Source organism: Schistocerca piceifrons, chromosome 7 (assembly GCF_021461385.2).
Source record: "Schistocerca piceifrons isolate TAMUIC-IGC-003096 chromosome 7, iqSchPice1.1, whole genome shotgun sequence".
NCBI classification, from domain to species: domain Eukaryota; kingdom Metazoa; phylum Arthropoda; class Insecta; order Orthoptera; family Acrididae; genus Schistocerca; species Schistocerca piceifrons.
In genome coordinates, this window is record NC_060144.1 from 11,481,125 (window position 1) to 11,503,380 (window position 22,256).

The following is a 22,256-nucleotide window of genomic DNA, read 5'->3' on the forward strand; positions in this document are numbered from 1 at the left end:
CCACATAATCTGCTTTACAGAGTGAGAAAGCCTTTGATGTCCACATTATTTGATGATGTGTTGATGTCCAGTTTCTTGTCACCTACTTGTGGGTCCCCCTCCCTTCAACCACTTTCTATAATGCTCACAACAATAGCCAACCACCTTTGCTGTTTCCAGTACGCTCACTTCCAGGTGCCACATCATAGCAATCTATCTTTTTGTCAATGGATTTCACCATTTGAGGCCTGTATTGTTGATGATATGTTTTCCCATTCAGCTCCACTCCACTTATATGCTTTTCTTAGTGTGCCACATGCCTGCAATGCCTCCAGGCTGCATTCAATCTCATAATGGGCAGTAGTCATAATTTTTTGGGTGAGTGGTGTATATTTGTAGGATCAGAGATTCACACAACTGTTCTCAATTGCAGGGGCTGTTGTTTACAGTTGTAGATTTTCTTTCCATATCATGTTGCAACATGTATAATACGACATTGTGAAACAATTACGTGTCTCATTTTGAATTTAGATTGACATGTATGTCCCTTTTCTGTCTCAAAGGATCAGAAACTGCTGTCACAATTACGTGGAAAACATGGTGATGATGTGGAAGAAAAGTCACTAACTATATGCAGTGGTACAGATTATGTCAATATAAACTACCAGCATGTAATATGTCCAGATACTGACACTGCCAAGGTAAGTAATTCATAACAGTTTTGTTATTAGTTTTATCCATTTACCTAGTATGATGAAAAATTTAGAGACAAATTCTCTCAATTTTTCTCTGAATCAGTTGAGCTAAATTTGCTGAAACGAAATGGATAGAGTCAGTGGGAATGAAATCAGTGAAAGTACAAAATGGTTCAAAATAATGTCATCCAGTATTGTTGAAGCTCCAGTCTCATGAATATTTGACAGTTTTGTGTCAAGGAAGAAGACATAAATTCCTGTTGGTGTTAGGGCATCTTCCCAATGTTTCTGCTACAGGTGTAGAATTTGATTCCAGATTTCCATTTGTTTCTGTCTTGATTGTATTTTGAAGTAATAACCTTGTCTCTTCAACCAATATGTCATCACATTCTTTCATATCTGTTGGTATATTCTGAATATTACTTGCACTGTCTAGCTCTGTGAGTGAAGCTACTGGCTGCTGGGGCTGGCTCAGTATTGCACTTATACAGGCAAGGCAGCACTATCTGGAACCCTGCAGATGGTGGCTGAAATAACACAAGATTTTGAGTCAGGCAGCCTGTGGCAACTGTCACTTGTGGAGCACAGTGCTATCTTGTGGTACCTAATTTGAAATGGCCGCTGCTACTTCCCTGCAAATATCAATCATCGATTTATGCTGTGCTCAAAGACCAAAGCTTGTCCCATGCCTTAATGTGGGTGTACCCCTGATCTCAATTAAAACTGTTGCAGATTATTCTGATATTGGCTCTTACCTTTGTGATCAAGTTCCCATATGAAGATTCATGGTACAACAACCTCATTGTTTCACACTGTATTTTGTGTCTGTTCTCTTGACTGTTCAGTCACATGCGACTTCTCAGCCTCCTCCTACCTCCTGTGATATGTGTGCTTGACACAATTCTCAGTGACAATGCAAACTATTTGTCCTGTGTAGGGCTGCCAGAAGCTGCACAATCTGCCTCCTTGTGCACACATCATTTTAGCACTCCTCCAGGAGGTTCAAAATGCTGCTGTCTTGCGTATGTACGCAGAACACTGTGTCAGACCCCAGTCAGTAGAAAGATGAGTATTCCATGCACTATAAAATCCCAAAATATGCATGCATTCATGTACTATCGAGCAACCGTACGTGCATGACCAAGCGAAAACTACATTAAAACATGCACTATCATTTTTGTTGCCAATTAATTAATTCACGTCCCTTTCTGCACAGTTGTCAACTTAGAAACATTTCAAAATTTTTTCTGTGGTGGTATCAGTCAAAATATTTTTGTAAGCAGGAATGACCTTCCTACATCACAAATTTGAATGGGCATATTTGTGACGGTGTCAGGTCAAATTCTTCTTTCATTCTTTCACCACAAAATACCTTCTTCACTGAACAAAAGAATCTATTGTCTGGGTTATTGTTTATGATGCTGTCCCATTTGTTCTTTTTATCTATTCCCATTTTCTCATGGACATGACTAATGATTACTCAGTGGCATTAGTCATTCAGTCAGTCGGACGGTGGCTGCCTGCCAATAAACGCCTGCTACACGGAAGTACCAGATTTTTTGACATTTTACGAGTTCCTAACTAGAAGCAAATTATATTGTTCATCTTTGTGCTTTGGTAGTTCAGTTTTTTTTAATTTCTGCATATTACTTTAATATTTATCTAAAAACCAAGATGATGTGACTTACCAAACGAAAGCGCTGGCACGTCGATAGACACACAAACATACACACAAAATTCAAGCTTTCGCAACAAACTGTTGCCTCATCAGGAAAGAGGGAAGGAGAGGGAAAGACGAAAGGATGTGGGTTTTAAGGGAGAGGGTAAGGAGTCATTCCAATCCCGGGAGCGGAAAGATTTACCTTAGGGGGAAAAAAGGACGGGTATACACTCGCACACACACACACACACACATATCCATCCACACATATACAGACACAAGCAGACATACTTTAATATTTAATGGACATAGTTCTCACGTTTTTGTTTGTGTCAGAAAGTAAACTGATTTTGTGACATATTACAAGTTCGTAATCAGGAGCGAATGATTTATACACGTTTATTGCATTTTCATCAGTGTTCCACAGTGCATGTCGATAGTCCTGTGTTTGTCTGTGTAGTGTAGTTTTCCACCATATTTCCATCTTTAGCATGGATAGGGACTGTGATTGCTGCATGCAGATGTGAGCTCTCATCCCCAGGCTATGCTGGCTTCAGTTACAAAGCCTGAGGCTGCAGTGGATGGGCATCATTGGTGTGGGCCAGCTATGGGAATTCAATGGATGTCCAGCACGATCCAGAGTCTGCCAATTGGCCTGCACCAGTAGCCGTCCAGTTACTCATCCCAGTTACTGCTTGCACTAAGGTTGACCCCTCACCCGTGGTCGAGTTGGAGGTCACCTCGGGGAGTGGCAGGCTGTGAAAGACTTGCCGGGCGGCTGAACATAAGGCATCCTGGGTTAGTCTGACAAACAGGTTCTAGATGCTGTCTGTGGCAGACACTGTCCCTCAGCCAGATGAAGTCGCTTGTCTTTGTCTTGTGTCAGAGGAAACCATTCAGCCTGCAATATCCAGGCAGTCGTAGAGGGTAGAGTCATTCGAAGTTGGCAGTTTCAATGTTAGATGCGTTATGAGTCCCCCTTAGCAACATGGCTGCCAAGAAGGAGAAGAAAGCCAATGTGCACTCTGTTGCATACCGGTTGGAGTCATTCCAGATATGGAATGGGTTTTTTTTTTTTGATGCCGTGAAGAGCGCAGGAGAGCAGTCAACTGCAGGTGGTGGCTCACATCAATGCCACTTTGAATTGGGTGAGATTATCTCTGGTTTTGAGTGTCTACCAGAAGTGGTAAAGGATGTCAGCTTGTTTGCGAGATGAAACCCAGAGCTCACCATTTCAAGCATAGTTGACAGGACCGACTGCAGACATCTGGTATAGAGCCAAGTGGAAGATCTGTATCAGAGGCTCAGATGGTTCTGCGACGATATAGGCTGCAGATTACTTGACTTTCACTGTAAGATGGTGGGGTTTCAGGTTTCAGTAAATAGGTCAGGAGTCATTACATGCAGGAGGTGGCTACATGGGTAGTGTGGCTGTGTGGCATGGACTGTCTGGTTTTTCAGGTTGGAGGGTCTCAGGGAAACAAAAAAGGGGCTTCATTCTCAAAGGGTGAAGGTTGAACACAGGAAGATCATAGGTCTAGGAACAATCTTTATAACAGTTGTAAATTATCGTAGCTGGCACTGATACTCAAATTGTTTGAGGCACTGAAAGCTGGCTAAAGCTGGAGGTAAGTTCAGCTGAAATATTTATGAAAGAGCTAATGGAGTTCAGAAAGGATAGGATTAATACATGTGGCATGTTTGTTGCTGTTAGCAGTAGTTTATCTTGTAGTGAAATTGAAATAGATAGTTCCTGAGAGTTAGTATGGGTGCAGGTCATTCTTGGCAACCAGAATAAAATAGTAATTTGATTCTTTTACTGACCTCTCAACTCAGATGACACAAATGCTGCAAGGTTCAAAGAAAACATGAGCCTGTTTTCAAACACGTACCCCACTTGTGCAATTATAGTTGGTGGTGACATCAATTTATCCTCAATAAATTGGTGGAAATACATGCTTAAATCAGGAAGTACACATAAAACATCATCCTAAATTGTGCTAAATGCATTCTCTGAAAAGTATTTTGAGCAGTTAGTTCATGAGCCCACTGGGTTAGTAAATGGTTGCGAAAACATACTTGACCTCCTATATAATAATCCTGAGATGATAATATGCAAATATGCATCAAAACAGATACAGGGGCTAGTGAACATGGTTGTTGTTGCGAGACTGAATGCTTTAACTCCCAAATCCACCAAAAATAAATAAAAAATATATCTATTCAAAAAGAAGCAGATAAAAATTCACTTCACACCTCCCTGAGAGACAATCTCTGCTCCTTTCAAATTAACAATGTAAGAGTGGACCAGATGTGGCTTGAATTCAAAAAAATAGCAACAGCAACTGAGAAATTTATACCAAATAAATTAACAAAAGGCAGAGCTGATGCCCCATGGCACACAAAACAGGCCAGAACACTGCTGCGGAAACAACAACAAAAAAAACATGCCAAATTTAAACAAATGCAAAATCCCCAAGATTGGCAATCTTTTGCTGAAGCTCGAAATTTAGTGTGGACTTCAGTGTGAGATGCTTGTAGGAGTTTCCATAATGAAACTTTGTCATGAAAGCAGCCTGAAAATCCAAAGAGATTCTGGTTGTATGTACAGTATGATAGCAGCAAAATGCAGTCAGTGCTTTCCCTGCATTATAGCAGTGGAAAAACTATCGATGACAGAGCTGCTAAAGCAGAATTACTGTACATGGCCTTCTGAAATTTCTTCAGCAAAGAAGACAAAGTAAATATTCCAGAATTGGAATCAAGAACATCTGCCAACTTAGAAGTAGATATCCTCAGAGCAGCAAAGCAACTCAAATCATTTAATAAAAGCAATTCTTCCAGTCCATATTTTATACCAATTAGGTTCCTTTCAGAGTATGCTGATGCAATAGCTCTGTACTTAACAATCACGTACAACCACTCGCTCAACAAAAGACCCATACCCAAAGACTGGAAAGCTGCATAGGTCACACCAACAGTCAAGAATGGCAATAGGGGTAATCCACTAATTACGGGCACATATGATTAACATTGATATGCAGCTGGATTTTGGAACATATATGTTTGAACATTAAGAATTATCTCAAAGAGAATCGTCTATTGACACACAGTCAGCATGGATTTAGAAAACATCATTCTTGTGAAACACAGCTAGCTCTTTATTTACATGAAATGTTGAGTGCCATTGACTAGGGATTTCAAATTGATTCTGTATTTCTAGATTTCCAGAAAAGGCTTTTGACACCATACTTCTCAAGAAGCTTCTAATGAAACTGCTTACTTATGAAATATCATCTCAGTTATGCGACTGGATTCATGATATCCCGTCAGAGAGGCCATAGTTCATAGTAGTTGATGGAAGGTCATTGATGGAAAGTCATCGAGTAAAACAGAAGTGATTTCTGGCATTCCCCAAGGTAGTGTTATAGGCTCTCTGCTGTTCCTTGTCTATATCAACAATTTTAGGAGACATTCTGAGCAGCTGTCTTAGGTTGTTTGCAGATGATACTGTCACTTGTTGTCTAGTAAAGTCCTCAGAAAACCAAATAAATTGCAAAAAAATTAGAAAAGTTATCTGTATGGTGGGAAAATAGGCAATTAACCCTAAATAATGAAAAGAGTGAGATCATCCACAAGAGTTCTAAAAGGGATCCATTAAAATTTGGTTACACAATAAATCAGACAAATCTAAAGGCCATAAATTCAACTATATATCTAGAAATTACAATTCTGATCAACTTAAATTGGAAAGATCACACAGAAAATGTTGTGGGGAAGGCGACTCAAAGATGGCATTTTATTGGCAGAACACTCAGAAGGCGCAACAAATCCAGTAAAGAGACTGCGTACTCAACGTTTGTCCATGCTGTATAGGAATATTGTTGTGCAGTGTGGAATCTTACCATATAGGATTAGCGGAGAACATTGAGAAAGTTCAAAGAAGTGTAACAAGTTTTGTGTTATTGAGAAATAGGGGAGAGAGTGTCATCGAAATGATACAGGATTTGGGGTTGACATCATGAAAACAAAGCCTTTTGCAGCAGGAAATCACCAACTTTCTCCTCCTTATGTGAAAATATTATGTTTAGGATGACCTACATAGGGAGAAATGATCATCATAATAAAATAGGGAAATCAAAGCCGGCACGGAAAGATAGAGGTCTTCATTTTTCCTGTGTACTGTTGGAGAGTGGAATAACAGAGAATTATTGTGAAGGTGGTTCAATGAACCCTCTGCCAGGCACTTAAGTGTGATTTGAAGAGTATCCATGTAGTTGTAGGTGAATGTCTGGAATTCTTCAGCAATTGACATTGAGTCTACTGGTAGCAAACAGTGGCTTCTGATTTTGTTATTGTACAGGACAATTTTGAGAAGTTTGTTTTAATGTTAATTAAATCCTACTGCATATTTTTGCATTCAAATGCTGCTTGCGCATCTCTTTTACATACAGGAAAAATATAGCCTTCAGTGTGTAGGGAGCAGCATCACTTAACAGCAAAATAACTCTGTTTTTATTTATGTTATTTGGTCTCAGGCACCTAAAATGTAAGCAGCATTTTCTCAGAAAATGACTTATAAAACTAGAGATTTAAATGAGAATAAAGCAGTTATTTAAAATCTTATTCAGTTACAATATTCGATTAAAACTTAGACAATCTATCATCAAACAAACTAGTAGTTGTGGAGTTATTTGCATGTTGCAGTACTTTACAACAGACTAGATAGGTTTGACCGAGTCCATCTTCAGTTAATTTTCCTATAATTACATTAGCAACATAGTGCTCCATAGGATCAGTTGTTTCATTTACAGATGTATATATGTTTGAGGTTCCAAGTCCTCACGAATTTTATACAGTACCTGGTTGGTAAAACAACAAGTATTTTTATGTATGTGAAAATAGTTTTCATTTATTTTTACACAAAATTAAATTTATTTTGGCAAATACATTACATAGACCTACCTGACAATATCTTAGAACATAATTTTTCCTCAATAATGAGAGACAAGGGACATCTTTTGTTATATACTCCTTCAAAAAAGCCTTTAGAGTTGGGCTTCTCCTGCAAAAGCATCACACAAATCCATATAAAAATTATTTTTCAGTGCCATATGTGTGGGAGTAGTAATAAATGCCTGGATTTGGTGTGCTGCAGGTTATTTTGTTTTTCACATTCTTGCCATAGGTGACATATATGCGACATGCTGTTCAACTTGAAATTTTTAGTACATTTTATCTGAAATTATATAGGATCTACCAGTTCCATGGATATGATTAAAAAAACAACTAGCATTGTTATTTAATTAATTATACAAAATAAATTTTGTAATGTTTACAAAAGACAAGTTGTTAGTGAGATTTGTTGAAATTCCACAACACTGCTCTGCAGCTGTGTCATTGTTGCCTCAGCTGTGGTTCCTGACTTAGAAGGCTAAATTTCCATTGTCATGAAATCAACAATTTGCCAATGGTTGTTGTGGATGAATAAATCTGCATACAGGTGTTGGTAAAATTCTGGGAAAGCAGCCTCTTGTGAGATTCTTAGCTTCCCTCTCCCTCCCCTCTTTTCTTTCTTCATTCCTGATTCCTAAAACAAAAACAAGAATAATAAAAACTGAAAAACAGGTGTCTACTCAAAACTGTTAAAATATGCATTTAATCTGGAAATAATGTATATTATATGCACAATTAAACTAATAATGCCTTGTATATGAATTATGCATGTTTTTAAGCCCCAGAAAGATAAAAATGTACACAGAAGAAGTATATTTATTTGGAATCAGAAATTAAGAAAATGGGTGAGCCCTGAGTTTGAGCTATGTTCAATGAGCCATTAAAAACATGCATTTGCATGGAATTCTCATCTTCAAAATGGCAGATGTAGGTATCAGAAACTTGAGAATTTTATTCAAAATTATGCAACTTAAAAACAAAGATGATTTTATTTGGGCATTCTAAAGACTGACACATACCAGAAACCCCCCATGAGCGAAACAAATAATCAGCATTGCATTTTTTTTTTTATCTGACCATACCCAGTTTGTGTGCCCAGTCACTCACTTCATATTGAGGTATTGCATTAGGACAGCTTCGCAATATATCCTTGTTATTTGCCCAGGTAGCTCAAATCATAATGACCAATTACTTTGTCATTATACTACTGTCTCTCCCACTCAGCTCTTCTCATTCTGGGACTGATGACCATAGCAGTCTGGTCCCTGCAATCCCACAAACCAACCATCTTCTCATTCTATCAGTAGTTTATCATACGGGACTGGAGCAATGAAGGATATGTTGTGGATGGAAAAGGCTGTAGGCTGCACTCATTTTTAAGAAAGGTCATAGGACAGATGCAGGTCATTACAGGTCTATTTCACTACTGTCAGTCTGTTTTAGAATTATGGAACATGTTTCACACTGATATATTATGTTGTTTCTGGACAATGAAAATCTCATCTATAAAAATCAACATGCATGTCATACAGAGAGATCTTGCAAAACTCAGCTCACTCTGTTTGTCATTGAGGTCCAGAGTTTCTTGACTTGAGGAAGGTATTTGATGCAGTTCCTCACTGTCCTTCAGTGAAAAAGATACCAGTGTATTGAGTATAAGATGAAATTTGTGATTGGATTCAGGATTTCCTTGCAGATAAAACCTAACACATTACGCACTTATAATGGAAGAAAAGAAACTGATTTAAAATTACTTTTAGAGGTACGCCAAGGAAGTGTGATAAGGCTGTTACTGTTTACAGTACATATATAAATGATCTAGTGGAAAACAGGGAGAGCTTGAAAAGGCTGTTCACAAATGATGCCATTGTCTATAGGAAGAAAGCAATGCCAGTATACTGTAATAAATTGTGGGAAGACCAGCAGAATATTTATGGTTACTGCAGGGAATGGCAGTTGACCCTGAAAACAGATGAATGTAACATATTGTGCATAAATAGGCCAAGAAATCCAATTCTGTTTGATTGAACAGTTACTTCTGTAAGAAACCTAGTAGTAGCAGCCATCTAACACACCATGAAGTGAAATGACCACATAAAACAAGTTTTTGGAAAAGCAGATGTCAGGCTGAGAATAATTCGAAGAATATTAAAGATATTAAATTCATCCATGAAATAATACCTTACGGAACACTTGTCCAATGGATTCTTGAATATTGCTCATCAGCATAGACCCCTTACAAGACTGGGTTGGTTAGTGGAAGAGATTAAGATGATCCAGCAAAGAATGGTATATTTTGTCATGAGATCCTTTAGTTGGTCCATGAGCCGTACATAGGTGTTCAGCAAACTCCAGTGGCAGAGGCGTCATGCATCTTGGAGAGGTTTAGTTTTAAAATTCTGAGAGAGTCTGTTCTGGGAAGGATTGGGCAGTATGTTGATTCCACCCACATAAGTCTTACAATATGACCATAGTGAGAAAATCAGAGAAATTGGAGCTCAGATGGAGGTTTGCCAAGTCATTCCTCCCGTGCACCATTGCCCATGGATTGGCGAAGGAGGAGGGGAGAGGGCAGATAGTGATACTACAAGTACAAACCCCCACAAACAGTAAAATGGCATTCAGAGTATAGATGAAACTATAGAGCCAGATCTTTGTCTTTGTCTTTAAATATGTCTGCTTGTGTCTGTATATGTGTGAGTGTGCGAGTGTATACCCGTCCTTTTTTCCCCCTAAGGTAAGTCTTTCCGCTTCCGGGATTGGAATGACTCCTTACCCTCTCCCTTAAAACCCACATCCTTTCGTCTTTCCCTCTCCTTCCCTCTTTCCTGATGAGGCAACAGTTTGTTGCGAAAGCTTGAATTTTGTGTGTGTTTTTGTGTGTATGTTTATGTTTGTTTGTTTGTGTGTCTTTCGACCTGCCAGCGCTTTCGTTTGGTAAGTCACATCATCTTTGTTTTTTGATAAATTTTTCCCACGTGGAATGTTTCCCTCTATTATATTAGATGAAACTATAGATGTAGACAGACTTTGTTTTTGTGGACATGTTTCCTAGTTCTATGATCAGGTCATTCAAAAGGTTTCCTTTCAAGGTATAGGGCAACACTCAACTACAGCTGGTTGATGTATGGCTGCACAGGCGCGCGCGCACGCACGCCCACACACACACACACACACACACACACACACACACACACACACACACACACACACACAGTGGCATGAAGATCTGTTGTTCTTCTTTCTTCAGTAAGTAAACACTCTCACACAGTACCAATGCATCTATGCTCCCTTGTCATTGCTTGAAAACTAATAAAGTTGTAAAGCTAATGACTTTAAAATGCTTTGACAGATGTCTTCTCTCTTGTTCATTTGATTAATAGATAGGTACTTGGAACAATTTTAGGCAACAAAGGTGAGACTGTAGATGATAAAAGTGTAGTCCCTGAACATTTGTTTTGAAAACAATACGTAATACTGTTTGCACAAAATATTTTGGGTCTCCTATCGGGGAAAATACTGCGAACATAAGCACTATTCCCCCCATGAACCATAGACCTTGCCGTTGGTGGGGAGGCTTGCGTGCCTCAGCGATACAGATAGCCGTACCGTAGGTGCAACCACAACGGAGGGGTATCTGTTGAGAGGCCAGACAAACGTATGGTTCCTGAAGAGGGGCAGCAGCCTTTTCAGTAGTTGCAGGGGCAACAGTCTGGATGATTGACTGATCTGGCCTTGTAACACTAACCAAAACGGCCTTGCTGTGCTGGTACTGCGAACGGCTGAAAGCAAGGGGAAACTATGGCCATAATTTTTCCTGAGGGCATGCAGCTTTACTGTGTGGATAAATGATGATGGTGTCCTCTTGGGTAAAATATTTCAGAGGTAAAATAGCCCCCCATTCGGATCTCTGGGTGGAGACTACTCAGGAGGACGACGTTATCAGGAGAAAGAAAACGCGTTCTACGGATCGGAGCGTGGAATGTCAGATCCCTTAATCGGGCAGGTAGGTTAGAAAATTTAAAAAGGGAAATGGATAGGTTAAAGTTGGATATAGTAGGAATTAGAGAAGTTCGGTGGCAGGAGGAACAAAACTTTTGGTCAGGTGAATACAGGGTTATAAATACAAAATCAAATAGGGGTAATGCAGGAGTAGGTTTAATAATGAATAAAACAATAGGAATGCAGGTAAGCTACTACAAACAGCACACGAAACGCATTGTTGTGTCCAAGATAGACACGAAGCCCACGCCTACAACAGTAGTACAAGTCTATATGCCAACTAGCTCTGCAGATGACGAAGAAACTGAAGAAATGTATGATAAAATAAAAGAAATTATTCAGATAGTGAAGGGAGACGAAAATTTAATAGTGATGGGTGACTGGATTTCGAGAGTAGGAAAAGGGAGAGAAGGAAACATAGTAGGTGAATATGAATTGGGGGTAAGAAGTGAAAGAGGAAGCCGCCTGGTGGAATTTTGCACAGAGCACAACATAATCATAGCTAACACTTCGTTCAAGAATTATAAAAGAAGGTTGTATACATGGAAGAATCCTGGAGATACTAAAAGGTATCAGATAGATTATATAATGGTAAGACAGAGATTTAGGAACCAGGTTTTAAACTGTAAGACATTTCCAGGGGCAGATGTGGACTCTGCCCACAATCTATTGGTTATGAACTGTAGATTAAAACTGAAGAAACTGCAAAACGGTGGGAATTTAAGGAGATGGGACCTGGATGAACTGACTAAACCAGAGGTTGTACAGAGTTTCAGGGAGAGCATAAGGGAACGATTGACAAGAATGAGGGAAAGAAATACAGTAGAAGAAGAATGGGTAGCTCTGAGGGATGAAGTAGTGAAGGCAGCAGACGATCAAGTAGGTAAAAAGACGAGGGCTAGTAGAAATCCTTGGGTGACAGAAGAAATATTGAATTTAATTGATGAAAGGAGAAAATATAAAAATGCAGTAAATGAAGCAGGCAAAAAGGAATACAAACGTCTCAAACATGAGATCAACAGGAAGTGCAAAATGGCTAAGCAGGCATGGCTAGAGGACAAATGTAAGGATGTAAAGGCTTATCTCACTTAGGGTGAGATAGATAATGCCTACAGGAAAATTAAAGAGACCTTTGGAGAAAAGAGAACCATTTGTATGAAAATCAAGAGCTCAGATGGGAACCCAGTTCTAAGCAAAGAAGGGAAAGCAGAAAGGTGGAAGGAGTATATAGAGGGTCTATACAAGGGTGATGTACTTGAGGGCAATGTTATAGACATGGAAGAGGATGTAGATGAAGATGAAATGGGAGATATGATAGTGCATGAAGAGTTTGACAGAGCACTGAAAGACCTGAGTCGAAACAAGGCCCCGGGAGTAGACAACATTCCATCAGAACTGCTGACAGCCTTGGGAGAGCCAATCCTGACAAAACTCTACCATCTGGTGAGAAAAATGTGTGAGACAGGCGAAATACCCTCAGACTTCAAGAAGAATATAATAATTCCAATTCCAAAGAAAGCAGGCGTTGACAGATGTGAAAATTACCGAACTATCATTTTAATAAGTCACAGCTGCAAAATACTAACGTGAATTCTTTACAGACGAATGGAAAAGCTGGTAGAAGCCGACCTTGGGGAAGATCAGTTTGGATTCCGTAGAAATATGGGAACACGTGAGGCAATACTGACCTTACGACTTATTTTAGAAGCTAGATTAAGAAAAGGCAAACCTACATATCTAGCATTTGTAGACTTAGAGAAAGCTTTTGACAATATTGACTGGAATATTCTCTTTCAAGTTCTGAAGGTGGCAGGGGAAAAATACAGGGAGTGAAAGGCTATTTACAATTTGTACAGAAACTAGATGGCAGTTATAAGAGTCGATGGGCATGAAAGGGAAGCAGTGGTTGGGAAGGGAGTGAGACAGGGTTGTAGCCTCTCCCCAATGTTGTTCAATCTGTATATTGAGCAAGCAGTAAAGGAAACAAAAGAAAAATTTGGAGTAGGTATTAAAATCCATGGAGAAGAAATAAAAACTTTGAAGTTCGCCGATGACATTGTAATTCTGTCAGAGACAGCAAAGGACTTGGAAGAGCAGTTGAACGGAATGGACAGTGTCTTGAAAAGAATATATAAGATGAACATCAACAAAAGCAAAATGAGGATAATGGAATGTAGTCAAATTAAGTTGGGTGATGCTGAGGTAATTAGGTTAGAAAATGAGACAGTTAAAGTAGTAAAGGAGTTATGCTATTTGGGGAGCAAAATAACTGAAGATGGTCGAAGTAGAGAGGATATAAAATGTAGACTGGCAATGACAAGGAAAGTGTTTCTGAAGAAGAGAAATTTGTTAACGTCGAGTATAGATTTGAGTGTCAGGAAGTCGTTTCTGAAAGTATATGTATGGAGTGTAGCCATGTATGGTAGTGAAACATGGACTATAACTAGTTTGGACAAGAAGAGAATAGAAGCTTTCGAAATGTGGTGCTACAGAAGAATGCTGAAGATTAGATGGGAAGATCACATAACTAATGAGGAGGTACTGAATAGGATTGGGGAGAAGAGGAGTTTGTGGCACAACTTGACTAGAAGAAGGGATCGGTTGGTAGGACATGTTCTGAGGCATCAAGTGATCACCAATTTAGTACTGGAGGGCAGCGTGGAGGGTAAAAATCGTAGAGGGAGACCAAGAGATGAATACACTAAGCAGATTCGAGGGATGTAGGCTGCTGTAGATACTGGGAGATGAAGAAGCTTGCACAGGATAGAGTAGCGTGGAGAGCTGCATCAAACCAGACTCAGGACTGAAGACCACAACAACAACAAACAAGCACATGATTCTTGCCTAACATGTGGCTTGTTATATGGTGAGCACGGAGAGGGCTGGGAGGGTTAGCAGGGTGGTGGACAAGCCTCACCTTCTTCTCAAAGTGCAGGCAGCACTCTGGAATTGACACTGCATTTACAATGATGTGATGTGCTGTTATTGTTTCCTAGCTAATGTTGACAGTGGGCAGATAAAATCCGTACCAGCCCAAACTAATTTGGCTTCCAAGATTTTTCTGTTTCCAGAATAGTGCCAAATTATATTATGATTGTAGTATACAGACCAGCTTGTGGTAAGCACCTTACATAAACTCCACACAGTCTAAACTAAAAAACTAAATTCTCTGAGGTTCCAAGAACATTATCTTGCAAGTGCTCAATGAAGACTCACTGTCACATTATCCACTGTGCCTATTTAAAGACTAGTGGAAGTTTTTGTGAAATGTTAATGTTCAGAGCAGTTTCATTGTTGACATGTTGAATAATTGGTTCTTCTGTCGATTGTTCACATTGTTCTCACATATATTTCGATGGTGTGACTAGCTGTCTTCTTCAGGTGTTCTCTGAGACTGGTGTCTGGTTGGATGGGTCCAGTATTTATGCCTGTATGGTGCTAGGTGGTGCTCCATTTTCAGTCCATGTCATATTAAACACACCGTTCATGGTCCGCGACTGCCAGAGGTGGCTCTAGTTGCCCTCTCTTGCCACAGGTGCTCCAACTGCCTGTCTGTGTCACAATCTTGATGTCATTGTAGTTATAGACAGTGCTCCACTATTGCTGACTTGGTTGCCTCTCTAAGTCTGTTATGTCTCTGATGTTCTTTATACCTGTTGTCTAGTGTCCTGGTGGTCTGGCTGATGTATGACGTCCCACACTGGCATTTGCTAGGATCAAGTGCTTTGTCAATTTCAGTGCGACGAACAGAATCAAACACCAAGCGAACCTCACAGTGCTAAGGGATAGGGTGTGCAAAATGTGCCGTTAAGTACATGTGACATCTGGAGAGTTGCTGTTTTTCCATCATTCTGGAGCAACTTCCTTAACTAGTCAAAATGGGACCAGGTCAATGGTGCCTCATAGTGCTAGGACAGATCCGGCCAAAAATTCCGCACGCGTGCGGTGCTCCTGCACACATGCAACTTCTGGGTCACAGCGTGCACGCCACAGCTGTCAGCATTCATGTAGTGCATGTTTCTACGCACATATGTCACTTTATCCACTTGCTGGGATATTCTGTACCGGCACATTCTGGTTTTCTTTCCACAGCTTGCAAGACAACCATGGGAAGGTATTTCACGTATTAAACATTTAAAATACTGTCACAGTCTACTCATTGAGATGTCTACTTTTATGTTAACAGTTTGACCCAGTAAGACAAGTAATACAGTTAACAACTGTGGGTTTTTATATCGGCAGCTTGACAGACGGTAAATACGCGTAATCTTTTTGATGTAATATTTAAGAAAGAGAGCACTTAGCGACTTCCAATGAACCTTATTCATGATTTCAAATAACATTAAACTAATGCAAGGTTTCCTGTAACTAATTCTCGGTACCCTCAGTTACACCCACATAATCTCTGAACAGAATGATAACCGCAGACCTCTCGATGATCACCTGTTATTTCAATACCATAATTGCTATGTCTTTCATCAGTTCCGTCTGAAATCTGCATAATAACTGACAGTTAGATGAATGTTATGTTTTATTGACTATAGCTGAGTGTAGCCCTTCACACATTAAAAAAAAACCTAAATGTAAGTATACATTAGAACAATCAGTTTAATGACCAATTTTCCTGATAATAATGTAACATGGAGCAGAATGAGGCAATAATGCACAGTTAGTAAACAATAATTTTTAATTATGAAAGGAATAAATCCAAACATGTTTATCACTGGTCATGAGAAATGATATAGTTAATATCGGTCACAAAAGCATGGCTCATTGACAAACGCAAGCTGTTGCGAAGGTTTTCATCATTTATGCGTGATCGAAACCTTGATTTATTCACTTTCATCACCAAGAAAAATCTTTCACAAACTTGTGTCGACCCAAACATGGACATAACTCTCACGGCTTCTCAGTGCAGGTGTGGAAATTCTTGTTGTGAAAAATTTTCATAGAATTCTTTTGTACTTCGCACTGCAAAGAACTTGTCCTTCACTCTTGTATTGCACTGTAAGTCGATCAGTTCCATCTGTAGATCATTCAGAGCATCTTCAACTGATGATGAGAATGATCGAGCAAAGAGACGAATGACAGGAGACAAACTTGTAACACCTGCAGATCATGCTCGAAATTGTTCCTTAATTTTTACAATTATTGACACGTATTCTTGAAATCTAGCACTTCCATGGACCAGTCCAAAAGTCAGGAAATGTGCAGTGTTTTCTGTCGAAAGCTGGTTCTCCCAAAGTGCAAGCTTCCTTTCAAAGAGATTTACTTTTTCCAACATGTCTGAAATTAAATTATTTTCACCTTGCAAACAGACGTTCAAGCTGTTCATGTGAGATGTAATGTCCATGAGAAATGCAAGGTCTGATATCCAACAAGGGTCTTCTAACATAGGTTCACTTCTTCCCTTCTCATGTAAGAATGTTACTATGACCAAATGTAAATCAAAAAATATTTTCAGCATTTTACCCCGACTGAGCCAGCGTACTTCAGTATAGTAAGGTATGTCGCCATACTCTGCTCCTACTTCCTCTAAGAACCGCCAAAACTGGCGATGCGTAAGCCAATGTGTCTTCAGACAGTTTACAGTACGCACAACAATTTGCATGACATTTCCTAACGTTACTGATTTTGCACAAAGTGCCTCTCAATGCAGAATGCAGTGAATTCCATACAATGTCTCGCCTGTGCACCCTAGCTTTTTGCGCATCCATGCTATGAGTCCTCTCTGATGGCCTTGCATTGATGGTGCTCCATCTGTGGTCACTGTGACTAAACGATTCCAGTCCATACCGACACCATCAATCGCTTGCTCGACAGCTTGTAGTAAGTCCGCACCTGTAGTAGTCCCCTTCAAAGGTACTAAGTCCAAAACGTCCTCTGTTACACAAAGTGCGTTATCGACACCTTGTATATATATCACAACCTGGACTGTCTCTGTAAGATCTGCTGCTTCATCAAGCGCAACAGAGAAAGCAACAAAGTCTTTAGCCTTATTTATTAGCTGCCTGTGCACATTGCCGGCCATAGCACTGATATGTCTTGTAACCATTTGTTTGGATAGACTGATTTCTTGAAACCTGCTAATGTTCGTGGGACACACAAGTTCTGCAGCATCAATCAGACACCCTTTCACAAACTCCCCTTCGGAAAAGAGTTTCCCAGTTTGTGTAATTCTTAATGCGATTTTAAAATTTGCTCGCAGTGAAGATTTAGTGTGGTTATCATTCTGGAAAATTGAAAACAGCACATTGTACAGCGTACAGTAAAATAGACATAACTGTAACACAAGAAACTAAGAGTTCAAGAAGTATCAGTTACTTTGACGTACAGTAAAATCGAGTTGATGTGTCTCATCCATTTTCTTAAGGACATTTAATTTTGCTTGCCATTCTTCACTGTTGAGTACACTACACTCATCTTTGTGATATGTATTGTAGTGTCCTTCAATTGAAAACTTACACTGGCCACCCATAATTCAGTGGCACAGCAAACACTGTGAGTTTTCACCAACGGCTACAAAAATAATTGCAGCTCCCAGTCATTTTTAAACGACTGAGAACATCGATCTCTCGTCCTTTGCTTTTTCTCAGTGCGTGCCATTTCTCAGTACTTCTCTGTTAAGGTTATGGTCACCAGGGGTAAACGAGACTGGGTATGTTGCGCTCTTGCTTGTACCACATAAACAGGGAAATGGAGCAGCCGCCGTTCATTTAGGACACATGTCTAATAACAGATGTCGCTGTTGCTCGCTGTCACACATGTGCAGCACTCCCGCACGTCTGCACATTGTGCAGCGTTTGGCCGGCCCTGTTCTAGGAGAATGCAATAGCAAGAAATCAACAGCCTGCCAACTAGGTAAGTTTGATTGCCTCAACAACAAGGCTTATAAAAATGGGGATACTCATATGGTGGTCAACCTCAGTGGTTAGAATTTGACAAGACCACCTTAAATGTTCTCAGAAAGAGTCTCAGTTTTGCAATGACACCCAGAAACATGGCCGTTGCTGCCCCTTCATCAATGTAGTTGAGCAAGCGGCCAACACACTTCCTTCTAGTGTGGCTGAAGTCCAACGAGAGACCCGCAGGGTACCTGAAGAAGATGTCTACTTGTGAGGATAAATGTGTCCACCACATTTTGAGCTCAAAGGACTTCTTACATCTTAGATAGCTACACATTGTGGACTCTGACATTATGGTCAGTTTCAATGTGATATTCCTGTTCACCCAGGTTCCACCGAATGGTTCACTCAGTCATATTGGAGAAGAGTTCGATGGGACTCTCCTGGACATGCTCAGGCACATATTGACCTTGGGGTACGTCCTATAATGGGGTCAATTTTATGAGCAAACAGTGGGTGCTGATGGGCAGCGCACTATCACAAATGATGGCCGACCTACTTTTTGAAGAGGGGCACTTATGTCAGCCACATATCAGTCCAAATGCTTGTTTAGGTATGTGGATGGCACCTTCGTCATACAGCCCCATGACAGGTAGAAGCTCGATGATTTCCTGCAACATCTGCATTCACACCATCCTAATATAAAATTTACCATGGGACTGTCCTTGGGCGTAGTGTGTTCCACAAATGTACTCACACTGACTTAAATCTACAAGCCAACAGTTGCCACCATCCAGTACAGAACAATGGAGTGCTCAAAACTCTAGCCCATCGGGTACAGACAGTTTCAGATCCTGACACTTTGGTGATTGAAGTAGAAAACTTACAATCAGTGATCTGCAAAAATGGATACTCTTACAGAGATATTCAGATGGCACTTCCCCCTGCCACTGTGCTAAAGTGTTCAGAAGAAGAACAAGAAGAGACAAAGAAGGTGGCATATCTGCCATATCTGAACTGTCTCTGCCAAAATCAGCAGAATTCTCTTTAAATGCAACATCAAAAGTGCATTTTGTTACCCACTCAAATTGGGTCACTGTAGGGAAATGTAAAGGATGACCTGGGGCTACAGAAGCGAAGTATTTACAACATACCATGCCAGTGTGGGATGTCATACATTGGCCGGACCACCAGGATGGGGGACAGCAGGTATAAAGAACAAGAGAGCCATACCAGACTTAGACATGCAACCAAATCAGCAGTTGTGGAGCATTGTCTAAAACTCAGTCACTGAGTGAACTACAATGACACCAAGACTGTGCCACAGACCCCGAGATACTGGGACAGTGTCATAAAAGAAGCCATCAGTATCAAGGCAAGGGAGAATCTCAAGAACTGTGACACTGGATACAAGCTCAGCAACACCTGGAATCCTGCGCTTGAGTCCCTGAAGACACAATGGAGACAATATCCAGATTCCATGAGAAATAGGAATGGCAGTGGAGACTGATAAAACAGCCCTTGGACAGAGCGCAAACACTATAGACTGGGGATGACACGCCACTAGACAAGCCAAACAGTAATCAACAAAGGACTGAACATCTGACTGTTCTCGCAGGGGAGATAGAACACTTGGAGTGCTCAGTGGAAAGTACAACACAGGAGACCTGCTCTAACAGGTGAGACTTCACACACAATGCCGAAAGCAGACAGAGGGTGGCCAAACCCACAGCAATCAGTGGGTAGAATGCCTGGTGCAGTGTGGAGATGAAACAAAACAGCAGATGGGGACAACACTAGAGGATGGCCATGCTGGGTGTGGAGAGCAATAAGAGCAGCAGCGGCAAGAGGGGACAATGAGAGCCGCCCTCTTGGTGTGGGCCACAGACGGAGTGCCTAACGTGTTGCGGACCAAATGTGACGCATCAGATAAATGCCGCGACACCAGAGGATGGCCAAGCATGGTGTGGATGGTGGTGAGAGCACCGGCGGCAAGAGAGAACAATTAGAGTAACCTGTGGCAGGTGATGGAGTGCCTGACATGGCTTGGACAGAAAATGGAGTGCTTGGCACCATCCAGACATAAATACTGGACCAGATCCACACAAGGACCAGTCTCAGGGACCACCTGAAGAAGACATTGTGTCACACAGTCAAATTATCTTATGAGGATGATATGAAGAACCAACAGGAGACCATATTACTCTACATGTTACTGTATCACTGAGAAAGCCTGAGGAGTTTCGTTGTTAGTAACAATGTAAAAGATGGGAATGGTTGAAAATATTTATACATATTTGTCAATCAAGTTTATTTCTTTACTGTATTTCAGCCTCAGGTGACACTACAGGTATCATTACCTGATTCGTCTTACTACCATGTCATCATCAGGGGATTTGAACACGTTACACAGTAACTTGTCAACTGGAGAGCCCCAGAGAGACATTCACATTGTAAATTATTATGTAAAGACTGGATGTGCTGTGCTGGAATGGGAACGGAACAGGGAGGGGGCTGGATGGATGAGGACAGTGACTAACGATTTTGTGTCCTGCCTGGAAGGCGGCGTGTGGGAAGGAGGAGGAGCAGGAAAAATATGTTGGTACTGCACGTAAGTAAAAGTGGTTTACTGGAGCCTGAATATATGTACAGAGGCATACATAACTTGTACAGATGAGCACAGTCTCAAGCTGGAGCTAAGTGTCCCGGCCATCTGTTCTTGATCAAATGCAAATGGGCAGAATCTGTTGCGGAGCTCGTAGAGCTCCACAGCACTGGCTAGAAGGCGCTGTCATCGGTGTCTCATGGTAGTGCCAATCTAAGAACTTTTATACGCCGTGGCATCATTGCTATCGATACCACAAACAAAGGTTGAGGCCAGAAGGGTTGCAGGAATGTAGGATGTATTGCAGGGAAAGTTCCCACAATTCAGAAAAGCTGGTGTTGGTGGGAAGGATCCATATGGCACATGCTGTGAAGGAGTCATTGAGATGAGGGATATCATGTTTGGCAGCGAGATCAGCAACAGGGTGATCCACTTGTTTTTTGACCACAGTTTGTCGGTGGCCATTCATGTGGACAGACAGCTTGTTGGTTGTCATGCCTACATAGAATGCAGCACAGTGGTTGCAGCTTAGCTTGTAAATCCTGACTGGTTTTTTGTTGTGCCTATCACAACTCAGCATCTCCACTATATGGTGAGTAGCAACTGTCCTTCTCTAATATTGTTACATTCTATCCTGGATTTTCCTTTGTTTGTTATTGTGAAAAAGCACATAGTTGATTTTGCATGATTAAAGTATTCTGAATGTATATGGCTGGGACAAAAGAGGCTATCCTGTCAAACAGTGGAAAATCCAGGATGGAATGTAACAATATTATGAAAAGGAAAGCTGCTACTCACCATATAGTGGAGATGCTGAGTCGCAGATAGGCACAACAAAAAGACTCTCACAATTAAAGCTTTCGGCCATTAAGGACTTTGTCAACAACAGATGACAGTCTCTCTCTCTCTCTCTCTCTCTCTCTCTCTCTCTCTCTCTCTCTCTCTCTCACACACACACACACACACACACACACACACACACAAGCGCACGCGCACGTATGCCTTTACAAATGTCTGCTTGTGCCTGTTTATGTGCGGATGGATATGTGTGTGTGCGAGTGTATACCTGTCTTTTTTTCCCGCTAAGGTAAGTCTTTCCGCTCCCGGGATTGGAATGACTCCTTACCCTCTCCCTTAAAACCCACATCCTTTCATCTTCGCCTCTCCTTCCCTCTTTCTTGACGAAGCAACCGTTGGTTGCGAAAGCTTGAATTTTGTGTGTATGTTTGTGTGTCTATCGACCTGCCAGCGCTTTCGTTTGGTAAGTCACATCATCTTTGTTTTTAGATATATTTTTCCCACGTGGAATGTTTCCCTCTATTATATTCATAACTTGATTTTATCATATTTTCATACCATGTGACAATGCCAAAATGACCATATATTTTAATTGACTCTTTTGTTAACTTTAAGAACACGGGTAAGTTTGGTAGCATCTCCTCAGACAGTGTGAATCACACTACTACTTGTACTGGTGATAACATTTCATAATTTATTCATAAATATACACATTC

General features: G+C 40.6%; 1 protein-coding gene across 1 annotated transcript in view; it reads left to right on the forward strand.

Moving 5' to 3' along the window:
- The window catches only part of LOC124804976 (1-phosphatidylinositol 4,5-bisphosphate phosphodiesterase-like), a 543,720-nt gene that overhangs the window by 153,018 nt on the left and 368,446 nt on the right, over positions 1-22,256 (forward strand). The window contains exon 4 of the mRNA XM_047265367.1: positions 543-680. Coding sequence (XP_047121323.1) covers positions 543-680 — 138 coding nt within the window. The remainder of the gene's footprint in view (positions 1-542; positions 681-22,256) is intronic.